The sequence below is a fragment of the Pleuronectes platessa genome, chromosome 2, assembly GCF_947347685.1.
Source record: "Pleuronectes platessa chromosome 2, fPlePla1.1, whole genome shotgun sequence".
NCBI lineage: Eukaryota > Metazoa > Chordata > Actinopteri > Pleuronectiformes > Pleuronectidae > Pleuronectes > Pleuronectes platessa.
Genome location: NC_070627.1, coordinates 8,648,688 through 8,661,408, shown reverse-complemented (window position 1 = coordinate 8,661,408; position 12,721 = coordinate 8,648,688). Strand labels below are relative to the sequence as shown.

At 42.2% G+C, this 12,721-nt stretch overlaps 1 protein-coding gene across 1 annotated transcript in view; it reads right to left on the bottom strand.

The window, feature by feature from the left end:
* Nucleotides 1–490: 490 nt before the first annotated feature.
* necab3 (N-terminal EF-hand calcium binding protein 3) overlaps nt 491–12,721 on the bottom strand; it is a 35,635-nt gene continuing 23,404 nt past the window's right edge. Inside the window, exons 7-13 of the mRNA XM_053431108.1 lie at nt 11,409–11,530; nt 9,956–10,035; nt 7,080–7,133; nt 6,634–6,746; nt 6,170–6,247; nt 5,454–5,545; nt 491–1,441 (exon numbers count right to left, since the gene is read on the bottom strand). Of these exons, the coding sequence (XP_053287083.1) occupies nt 1,413–1,441; nt 5,454–5,545; nt 6,170–6,247; nt 6,634–6,746; nt 7,080–7,133; nt 9,956–10,035; nt 11,409–11,530 (568 nt within the window). The 3' untranslated portion in view covers nt 491–1,412. The remainder of the gene's footprint in view (nt 1,442–5,453; nt 5,546–6,169; nt 6,248–6,633; nt 6,747–7,079; nt 7,134–9,955; nt 10,036–11,408; nt 11,531–12,721) is intronic.

Here is a 12,721-nt window from a genome sequence, read left to right as displayed (position 1 = left end):
AAAAATCTTGTAGCTGATGAACGGGGGACATTTGTGAGATTTGACGAGAAAATGAAAAATTGCAAAGAGGAAAGGAGCGGCTCCCTGATGATGCTTTCATTTTGCTTCACTGGTCGCTGGGTTTCTCTCTCCCCCATTATTTCCCATCCTCCGACGCCTCCTCCATATGTGACTTCAGTATACCCCCCCCCCCCACCCACACAAACACAGACACACGTATGTACAGAAACCAACACCAAGCTGAAATTCCCATTTGACAACAGCCCTCAGCTGCTCTGTATTCACTGCTTTTCCCACCTGTCTTGTGTTTCTTTCTAGTTTACTATAAATAATAGAATTGATAGAATAAAAAAAAATAGAACAATGCAGTGGTATCCGTGAAGACAGACGATTCAGAGGAATCTTTCACTCGTCAAAACCAACAATCAGGAGCTTTAATGATTTATTCAAGTTGCCTTTTCTGTCAGTTTACAAGTTTTCAGGAGTTTAAGGCCAAACCAAAGCACAACAAAAAACTGTCAATATGTACAGAGGCAGAGAGCTCTACCAGGATTCAAATAAATACATTATACATTAAATATATTTTCTCTATAGCGATACAATGAAATCCCCTTTACACCCACATGTTTAGAGATACTTTTACATTTGAAGAATGAGGAGAGGAAACTAACAGAAATAAGTAACAACTATACATAGTAATATTGTAGATATAGATGGGGCAGGTGTAGCTTTTATAATAACAGCTTATTTTTTTTGTTGTCACGTAGCTAAATGAAAAACAGTTCTACATTATAATACAACATGTACAGCCAGGCTTTAAAGGAACGATTCCTGAAAGCTCTTGTTATCAGCATGCATGATAAGGCCGCAGTAACCCTTCATCCCAGCCCCCCCCACACACACTAATAGCATTCATCTGTAAACAACTCGTCACGAGCCACAACCACTTAACGTAACACAACTCGTGATTTTCATTCCCAATGTATGTTTGCTCTGACAGCCTCTGCTAGTGTCTCGGTTGTTCTCCGATAGAGGACGGAGCACAAGTTTCTATGGGTAGGAATATAAATAAATGAAAAGAAACCGGTTGTTGCATTGCAGAGAATCGGTCACTTTGAAGTCTGTACATCGCCTATAGGGTGGATTCCCCTTTTTGATACAAGCGGCACAATAACGAGCAGTCGAAGACAGAGGAGGGATAAGAGATGCTGCTGGAGGAAGCCGGGTGACGCCATCGTCTCTGTCTCCTGTTGCTTTCAAACACACGGATGTCTTTTGAGTTGTACTGTTTGCGTGCATGTGTGCGTGCATGTGTGCGTGCATGTGTGCGTGTATGCGGGTTGGGGTGGGTTGCAGCGCCTGTGCGTCTTTGTCCATTTGACAGTGTAGGCAGTGGATGGGACATTCTGGGTTCAGTTGTTAGTCATGATCCACCAGGAAGCTGTGGAAACACACACAGAGACAAAGTTAGGTCACCTCACGCTGATCTGACCAATGTATGAGGGCATTTAAAAATCAACAATTAACATTTTATAAGGCACCAAATCATCAGCTGCACATATCCATCAGCCAGATTAGAAATATGTCAGGGATGTATGCCATTTTGGGACGGCAGCAAATTAAAACAACGTATCTGCAAGAGAAATCAGGTTATACATTTGGGCCGTGTGTGTGCGTTTGTATGTGTGTGTGTGTGTATGTGTGTGTGTGTGTGTGTGCGTGTGTGTGTGTCTGATGGCAGGTGAAGATGTGTTTAAGGTTAGGTTTAGTTTTAGGTTAAGGTTAGGCTGAATGTTAGGTTTACGCAACTATTAACTATGGTTAAGGTTAGAGTAGGTGCGTATGTGTGTGTGTGTGTGTGTGCGTGTGTGTGTGTCTGATGGCAGATGAAGATGGGTTTTAATGTTAGACTGAATGTCAGGTTCACGCAACTATTAAGTATGATTAAGTTTAGAGTAGGTGCGTGTGTGTTTGTGTGTGTGTGTGTGTGTGTTGTGTGTGTGTGTGTGTGTGTGTTTGTGTGTGTGTGTGTGTGTGTGTTTGCACTTGTTCTATTGTTCCACATCTTTTTCTAGAGAGTGATATCAAGCCCAGCTGCACAGGATAACCATGTCTGTAAAACACGTGTTGGTGCTAAGCTCCTCCCGGGGCAAAAGAAGAGAAGAGAACGAGGGCAGCGTTCAGTGACAGTCAGTGGCACAGACAGAAATAGCCGCAGGTGGGAGCAGCAGAATGCAGTTTTATTTGTTTTTCTATTATTGATTCCGGCGTCGACTGCTTCCTGTGCTTCTGACGTGCACATCATAAACAGCCCTTCCTCTTCCTCCCTGTATCAGAGCGGCTCGGCCTCGCCTGTATCCTCAGCAGCCGAATGCGTCTGACAGTCAGGGGCAAAGAAACGCTGCTAATGGCCTCTTTCTTTGAGGAAACACACGGCAGCGTCTCAATACAAACAGATGAGCTGTGATACACAGAGCGAATCAACAGATATTTAACTGAAAATACTGCTCGTAGAAACCCAGCATGCAGCCGGATGACTTTAATACCAAAGTAACCTGTGTTCATCTAATGATGGGCGATGAAGAAATATTCAGAAAGCTCATTCTTCCAGGGAAATAGAATAAGTAATAACCATTGCTGGTTATTTCTTGATTCCACGCTTATTTTAATCTTTTTTTTAATGTTCTAAAATAAAACACACACTCACTCTCACACACACTCACACTTAACTCATGCAATAATCCTCACGAAGCACTTATCAATTACTTCCGTTGTGTTGAGGTTATATTTTTTTTACTCAAGGTCCAACTTTGAGTCTCTGTTTTCCAATAATGTTTCCATGCTGCCTGTTTATAACTGGACCCACTTCTGATTCCCGTGTTTGATTGAAACCATCAGCATACGAACTCGACATGTGAGTCACTTACGCAAAACTAAACTAAACTCCTGCAGCCCACACGGCGAATCCACCGTCTCTGCAGCGGACGCAAAGAGGCGTAAATAATAATTAACGCAACATGATTCTGAGTCAGGCTTTTGACAAACTAATCAAACGTCAAGAGTGAGAGAGTGAAGTGAAGACGGTCGAGTGGCAGTGATTCACACCCCCCCTCTCTGCTGAGGACTCAACGACCCGATGACGAGCGGACGAGCTGCGTGCGTCACATGTTGAGTCACGTTGCCAAGAATACGGCTCCTGTCTCCACTTGCAAATGTAAAAGGATATATTAAGATATTTAAGATATTTTATTACCTGTGCTTTTGTGTGTAGGACCTACAGATACAAACATCTCTAGCCGGAGCCACGTGAACCAAACATCAGAGGTGGCAAACTTTTAATAGTCAGTGTTTCTGAGAGAGTATCCCAACTTGGATATTAATTTCTGGGGAAACATGCAATGTCTGTTTTAAAGACTTCTTCAGGCTCAGTAACCAAACCACAGTGAGTTATTGTCAGGGGGCCCAGACGTCTGCAGACACTCTGAGTCTTCCACCAATGCATCTGAGCATCAGTTAACAGTTTGATGTCACGCAGAAGAACTTTCTCAGTCTGTGGTTTTGTGTTTTGTGAAACTTCATCAGGGCTGTTCCAATTAAAGCTGCGGTGTAATAGTTTTTGATTTTGCTCAGGACAGTTTGGACATTCCAACAACAGCGCTGCCCCCTGTGGACTCTGTGGTTTTTTTTTTTTTAAATGAACAAATATATCATAGATGATTCAGTGAAGATATAAAGATGATTATATATGAACAGAAATTAACAGAGGAGTCCATACTGAATTTGAGTCGATTTTTTTTTCTTTTAACGTACAGACTGGATATTAATCTTCATCTAGAGAGGGGCTCCACTCATGTACACAACTGACCAGAGGATTGTGTTGTGTGGCTGGTTTAGTCTGACTAAACGGACCCTGAAGATATTCTTGCCCTTCAGCCCTTTCCATCAAACCACACCGCTTACATAGGGACATTTACAGTTGTCACCATGGCTACTGTGGATAATTGGTATATTACTGATACACACACTTTTCAGAGCATGGACTAATATGAGCACTGACAGGTTTGATAACATGTCATTAGGCAGTTTCAGAGACGCTGTGGCTCCCTGACACGGACACTAACATCCTTATCCTTTTAGACCCTGCTGCCTACAAAGGCTTTTCTACAGATATTCTTCAAAGGAAGAGGAATCGCTGTTGACACGGAGGAGAAGCACGGTTCTGTTTGTGTGACCTTGCGACGTGTGATCACAAACGACTCTGACAGCGGCGGGAAAAACGTCAGATCTCAGAGGCGATGAGCCAGTGAGCAGACAGCGGGCGAAGAGCCAACGCCCACTCAACAGGCATAAGTTTTGGGCCTATTGTGCAGGAGCGTGGGAGCCAAGAGTGGACTCATGAGTCATACATGAACACATTGATACAGAAAATCTGAAATTTCATAATGTTGTCTTTGATTAAAATATCAGGACATTTCTACACAGAGATTCAACGTCCGATATAAACATATGAAACTGCACAATACAGCTACGGAGCTTTGGTCGCACCTTAGAGGAGATTATAAAGGGATAGATTAAAATTCACTTGTTATTTACTCATCACAATGCCGATCAAGGGGTGGGTGAAGTGTTCATTTCACTATCAGAGTATCAGAGGTAAACAGTGACCTCTTCTTCAAACGTAATAAAACAGAGAAAACACAACATACCTCCATACTGCTTGTGTGGTGTCATACAAGTGTCGTACATTAAAATTCGACCTAAAACAACGTGACCTTCACTTTAGTCTAAAAGTCTGATACCGGAAGTTCCGATGCTAGCGGCCGTAGTCACACGATAGTTTGCCCGAGTGTACGTGAACACACCAAGAGAAGGATATCAGCGGACATTTTTTACCCCATGTCATCAAACATGGGGTAAATGATGACATTGCGAGTCGAATTTGAATGTAGGCGCTTGCAGACACTTGTATGACACCAAAGGTTGCAAAATTCCGGGAATATTCCAAGTTGGAAACTTTCCATGGGAATTAACGGGAATATACGGGAATTAACGGGAATAAACTGGACATTTTGTGGGTAATTTATACTAACTGTATTTACCTTGTCATATACAGACATAAATATAAACATTTTGTTTTGTCATAGGCTGATTTGAGCCCTGAGGAAGCTTTGGGCACTTTTTTTTTCAAAATTCCCCAAATTCCCAGGCTCCATATTCCCATGGAAAGTTTCCAGAAAGTTTCCCGAATTTACCGGAAATTGTTCCGCCCCTTTGCAGCCCTAATGACGCCACAGGAGCAGTATGGAGGCATGTTATGTTTTTTCTGTAGATTTATTACGTCTGAAGAAGAGGTCAAGACTGACCTTTTCTGTGAACCATCCCTTTAAGAACACCGTTGTCGCTAATTGAATTACATGAACGACACAAACAATGAGGGACACAAGTGTACAAACCTGGGAGCAACATAGTAGACACGACTTCAGTGTCCTCTAACATGTCGATGATGCAGCGCTGGAAATCCTTACTGCTGTTGGACTGCAGGTAGCTGGAGACACAGACGACAACAGGAAGGAAAACAGAGTCAAGAGAAAAAGAAAAGTTTGAGAAAACTAACCCAGGCTTTCACTTTGTCAAATATCTATGTTTTTTTTTAGGGGGAATCACTGGGCTTGAAGTTGTTTATTTGATTGTAGGCAGTAAAATCTATATTCTGTCTAAGAGAAGGTTGTGCACTGAGCTCATCACAAAGCAAAGAGCGTTTCAAAAATCTATATGTTCAGGACTTTTGATTGATTTCCATAGCATTTTCAGACATTCTGTGAAAATATTACAAATGGTAGATTAATATATTCATTGATACACAGTGTGTTAATGGGAAAGATAAAATGTTAAACAATTAAGGCCGCACCCGTGTGTGTGTGTGTGTGTGTGTGTGTGTGTGTGAGATCTGAGAGATGGGCCATCTGCTCATCTTTACTGGTGGGGAACATTTCAATCAAGAAGTTTAGAGTGCCAAAAAGTCAATGCCAACATCTGACACACACACACACACACACACACACACACACACACACACACACACACACACACACACACACACACACACACACACACACACACACACACACACACACACACACACACACACACACACAGGCACCATACTGACCTCATCCAGGAGATGCGATCTTGCCAGAACTCATACATTATGTAACATGACTTTCCCGGTAGCTTCTGAACGGACACACTGACAGAAGGAAGGAGAAGAGAGAGAGAGAGAGAGAGAGAGAGAGAGCGAGAGAGAGAGTTAGATCTCGATAAATAAAATGATAAAGGGTTTTTTAGAGATAAACAGATATGTTTTAGAACTAAGAGTGACAGCAACAGAGCAGTGAAATAAAACCAAGAGTCATTATAGAGACGGTGTAAACTGACATTACTGTTCTCACTTCATCAGGAGACGATCTGCCTCCAGTCACAGGATGATTGATGACAAGATGATTACGGGATTTCCTAATTAACTGTATTTCTTCAGTTCTGACAATTCAAACCCTTCAGGGCTGACGAAGGCATCTCAGCAGCGGAGCAAAAGTTACACAGCCTCTCTGCCTGAAAGCAAATCAAGACACTCACTGCAGGTTGTCAGATTGAGCTGAGGTGGCATCCATGTAGCTTTTCACAACTTTCTGGAGGTTGTCCTGATTTCCGTCGGTCACAGATAGCTGCCTGTGAACCAGCAGGATGTTCTAGAGAGAGAGAGAGAGAGAGAGAGAGAGAGAGAGAGAGAGAGAGAGAGAGAGAGAGAGAGAGAGAGAGAGAGAGAGAGAGAGGGAGAGAGGGAGAGAGAGAGAGAGAGAGAGAGAGAGAGAGGGAGAAGGGGATGAGAAGAGATGACAGGCTGTCAAGAGGAAGAACAGGTTTCTATCTGGTACATTTGTGTGTGTGTGTGTATAGGTGTGTGTGTGTGTGTTTGTGTGTGTGTTTGGTAAAAACAATTCTGGGATTTCTCAATTTTACATTATTAATTCTAATGAATCATAAATCATTCATCAGGCGATACCCGCTCTGTGGTGACTTACAGACTTGTATGTGTTGGCCAGCGTGTCCTCCTTCAGTGGCTCCAGCTTGGGACTCTGGAATAAAAAGGTAACAGACATTGAAAGTAAAGTTTGCAGATCCATGCAGTGATTTAAAGGTTCTGTGTGTAGAATTGAGTGACCTCTAGTGGTGAGGTTGCATGTTGCAGCTGAACACCCCCTCACCTCACCCTCCCTCACATGACAGACAACCTGTAGTAACCTTCAGTTGTCATAAAAACTCAAAAGCTGTTTAGTTTGTCCAGTTTGGGCTACTGTATAAACATGGCGGCTGCCGTAGAGAGGACCCACTCCCTGTAAATATAAAGTATTTAAAAATAAACAACTGATTCTAGGGTAAAGAAACAACAATTCGTACAATTTAGCTGATGTCTGCCAATAAATCTCTTTCACCTTCATGTAACACACTGAACCTTTAAGCCAGTAACAGGTTTTAAGGCTGTAGTCGACTTGTGTATTTTTAATCTCTAAAGTATAAAAGAAGGATGTTTTACTGATTGTTTAGAATGAGCTCTTACAACAGAGGCCCATGAAAAACACGATAAAAACCTGCAGCGAGATTTAATGTTGTGATTGTGTTATACATGACTGTCCTCCTCAGGCAGCCTTTTACGACCCAGTTATTCACCGTCAGACAGTTCACAGCAGCAGCAGGAATTATACGGAGCAAAGGAGGGAGTCAGGTGATGTGTTATAAAAATGTCCATGTTTCAAGGAGGTTAAAATGGATGGGTATAAAAAAAATCCTGTAATAAGACACAGGACAATTTAATTTTTCTTATGAGAAACCGATCAGAGTTTGTTTTTTTATTCTCCACCATTCTACAACCTTTAAATTCTGTTTGAAAGTGTTAATATGAAAACAAAGGTCTGTCTGCCACTGAAAAGCATTGGGTTGTATCCATGTGTTGGAACCATGACTGAAAAATGAAAGTGTTAAATTCCTCCCAGTATTCAGAAATGAGGCTCAAATATCTGGGATGCGTCCGTCTTCTGCATCAAATAACTTTTTTAAACCAAACTCATCAGGTAAATTCACACTTGAACATAGTTGTGAAACCATTTTGAGAAAAAATGGATTTGACATTCGACTTTTTTGTTTGGCCCAAGTCCCGTCCACTAACATAGAGGAGACAGGGTTTATGACCTATACTGTAACCAGCCACCAGGTGTCGATCAAGATGCTTTGGCTTCACTCTTAGGCTGCAGACATTTCATCTATCTTTATAAACTGTCCATGGTTGGGACAAGTGAAAGTTTATTTGCATACAAAATTCACCGGGCTTTTTAAAGAGACACATAAAACTAAATAAACTAAAGACTCAGTTATCTTCGCCTGTGTTTAGGTTTCAGGCAGAAGACAAATAAAAAACGAAACAACAAAACTGGATTATGAATGTGGATTATAGTGTTATTTCTTTCTCTTGGTCTGTTGGTATATAATATCTTTTATAAGCTTGATTTAAATTCCTGACCAGGAAATAAAGGTAACATCCATTCATTCCAAAAGGTTATTGTGTTTTATGAGAAGGGAAGTGGATGGTTCCGAGGCGAAGGCGACATTACTGGGATTGTGTGTGTGTCTGTGTGTTTGTGTGTGTGTGTGCATGTGTGTGTGTTTGTGTGTACTTGTGGGTGTATCGAGGTGAGGGGATGGATTTTGCTCCAGGTTATGAATTGCTTTGATATTCCACTCTGAGGTTTGAAAAAAAAAAACGCACTGGAGGAAGACAAATGTTGTGAGGGAGAGTGAGAAGAGATGAGAGACGAAGGAAGCTCACAAGACGGGAATAACGGGAGTTATTAAAGAAAAAGATGGAGAGAATGAGACGGAGGATGTGGCAGGTGAGCGTGAACGAGGGATCATGGCAGTGAGAAGTGGTCACAGGAAACAGACTGAGAGGCACAGAGGTGACTGTGACCTGCAGAGTACCTCTTAGGAAATCTTTGTATGTGTGTCTGTTCACCCAAATCTCCATTGGTGCGAATTCGAGTAAGAATCTGAAACAGTTACACTGACATTTAGCATCACTGACTGAACATGTTGCATTGGATGTTGCAGTTGAATGGAAGTAGCCTTCCAGTGACAATACATATGTTTTAAAAGGAGGCGTCAAACTAAATGTTCAACTGTTATTCAAATGAGGCTGATTATAATACAACAGAGTTAGCATATTCAGTTTGAGGACTCCTACATGCGTATTTGTGTTCATGGAAGGTTTTGTATTCAGTTCATCTATGGGGGGGTGGTGCTCTGCTCACATTGTTTTCAACGAACAATAAAAATGACATTTGTCTGTGTGGAACCTTTCAAAACCAAGTGACACCAACGTGAGTCCAAAGGTGCTCAATCAAACAACAATAAACAAAAAGAAATAACTGGAATGATTGCGATCAATACCAAGGAAAGCGGACCTGTCGATAAAGATGATTTAGATTGATCTCATGTGCCAGCAGCTGTTTGGCCGCTGTGGGGGAGACTCCGACTCGCAGAGCTTAACCCACGTTCTACATTCATCATCTAGACACAAATGTAATAGAACTTCTGAATGTGTTCAGTTTTAAAGAAACTTTGGTTCAACCGCTGTCTACGGGAACTCACTGTCACTCCCTTATTTATATATAATTTAAGTAACAGTTATAATTTATAATATAATATAAGTTTCCAGTGAAATCCTCAAGGACAATCTCCATCGTGAGCTTAGCTTTCTGGACATCTGTTCACCGACACATAGACTGAGGTCAGAATATCCCCAGAACAGTAGCAGGGCACAGACAGAATTCATAAAAGAGAAATATACATTTATATCTCCTGCAGAAATATATCTGTGTTCTCAATTAAACACAAAGCAAAGTACCTGACACTCCAGTTTGTCCAGAAGCTGCTGCAGCCTGTTGACTTGAGAGCACCAGTTCTCTCCGTCTTCCATGTTCACACCTGAGAAAACACACCACCACATCACTGGGGGGGAATAAAAAGAAATGTCTCTGCCACTAACTAATTCTAACAGGATTGGTGTGAAAGTAGATACCCTACTGACGCACACATTTCAAAGTTATGATATATAACATTTATTTTTGATTGATGGCAGGAAACCTCATTCAGTCGTGTGCAAACAGACGGATTCCATCAGCTGACAAGGCCGAGAAGGACCGAGAGAGTGATCCACATGAGGTTAGGATACCTTGAGAAAACGCTGCCTTGAGGAAATAATAAACTAAATATCTTTTCTGTGAAGAATGCGAGGAAATATAAAGTTATGCACATATATAACAGTTACCGTGTACTGAAAATCAGGTTTAGATTGTTTATCGTGTTCATAAAAGGACATTAAACCCTTGATGCTGTTGAATAACAAGTTCTTTTAAGGTCTTTGGACACCCAAGGCTAGTTCCTTCATCGCAGGCTCAATATCATAAATATGTTCAGTCAATTAGATGTTTGCAGTTGAGTAAAGCCCTGAGGGAACTCTCCTGTCTGCTGTAAATATGCACATCACAGAACGTGATTCCCAAAATTTCTGATGAGAAGATGAACACCTCATTGCTTTGGTGGAGATGTGACACTAATCCAATGATCATAATGCCAGCTATATTGATTAATAATTAATGGACACAAGTCTGCATTTAATTGAAAGCCCCTCTCCCTGAATGCAGCCACATTAACACAGTTCAGACATTTATGAATTAATACTGATTTGCAACTTTACTGTGTGACATCAATCATCATCAAGTAAAAGGGACAGAGCAGCAGCAGCATTCATTCTTACAGCTGCCACGCTTTCCATCACACATCATTCTCTATAGATGTTAAGGTCTTGACTGTATTATGTTATGATTGGGACCTTGAAATGTCATCTTTTTGCCATGGATGTTTTTGTAAAACACCCTGTAACCTCGTTTAAATAAGGGCTATACAAATAAAGTCATTATTATAGTATTATTATCATTCTCAAGGACATAACAGCCTTCAGGGGCAATTAGGGTTCCATGTCTTGCCCAAGGACACTCCGGCATGCAGACAGGAGGAGCCAGGGATCAAATAGCTGACTGGTTAGCGGACAACCCGCTTCACCCCATGAGCCACAGCAGCCCAAAGGTTATTACGTTTACCAGGATTGATGAATACGTTTGATTTGGAATCCCTTTCAAGAACTTTGATCTGTAGCAGACGCCCTCATTCATATTGCCTATGGCTTTTGTTGGCTTTTTATATATAATGAAATTCTATGGCGCTGAGGAACAACTGGTGGATGGTTTTGTATGTCAGTCCATTGAAAAGATCTGAATATAATTTGGTATTTGTCTTACCTGTGGTCAAGATGCCAGAGCAGGGATCTGACGGGGACATGCACAGATTATTATGGACCCTCCGACCGCATCTCCTGCCATTCCTCTGTACGGCTGTCAGGTCGGGGGCCTTTACCTCTCTCCTGCCATGACAGCAGTGCAGAGCCAGGGAGACAAACATTGGAGAGAAAAAACAGAGACTGTCAGAGACGTGAGGGGAAAGGAAATCAAACAGAAATTGAAGATAAGGCCGGTGGGAGGAGTCACACGGGGAATGAAGAAGAACAGCATGAGATAAACCGAGGATGGAAGAGAGAGGACACGGGAGAGAGAGAGAGAGAGGAAAGATTCATTAATACTTGATTCAAGATTTCAGAAACTTAGAGAGAGAGAGAGAGAGAGAGAGAGAGAGAGAGAGAGAGAGAGAGAGAGAGAGAGAGAGAGACACACACACACACACACACACACACACACACACACACACACACATACACACAAGAACCAGGGATAAAGAGGTAGAAACACTTAGTGAAGAGGAAGATACACAGTGATTAACAACACACAATCAAATATTCAAACACACGCACACATACACAGATATGTCAGAGATGGAAAAGTGTCTGTTCAAGGGACGTCAGGCGCTCTGTGTGACACTTGAGACACACTCACTGGGTATGTGTGTGTGTGTGTCTGTGTGTGTGTGTCTGCGTGCTTATTAAGGCTTGTGCAGATTTGTCTGTTCTTGTTGGCGAGTGCTTCTCTCTCCCTCCTTTTGTTGTGTCTCTGTGTGTGCACACCGTTACGTGTGTGTGTGTGTGTGTTTGTGTGTGTGTGTGTGTGTGTGCAGCATCATGCTGACAGCGCAGAGGGAGTGCATTGCTGGGAGGTTCTCATGCTGAGAACAGCCTGGAACCCAAAGGCCACTGCAACAGCCATAAATCCACTGCAGGGAAGCACAGCAGAGAGAAATAGCCGTTTCTTGCCAACTCAATATGAATCTAATTCTGCCCGTCCCAACTCTTTCATTCTGCGTCTTCCTCTTCCCAGAATCTTTACCTGTTTGAAGCCAAAAAAGCTCCTCATCAAGTCCCTTAATAAACCCACTCCCTCCTTTCTCCAGCATCTCTTGACTTCCTGTGCCATTCTGTCCTTCCTGTACTTTTTGGGGGGGGGATTCATCTTTCTTTTTTCTGTGAGTCACTTGTTCTCTGCTCCAGTGACACTCTTATCATCCTTGCCCCTTCTGCCCCTCCCCCCCCCCTCCTCCTCCAGTCCCCTCTTAATAATTCACCTTGGCTGTAATCGCTCCATTATTTTCAATAATGCCAGTGTGG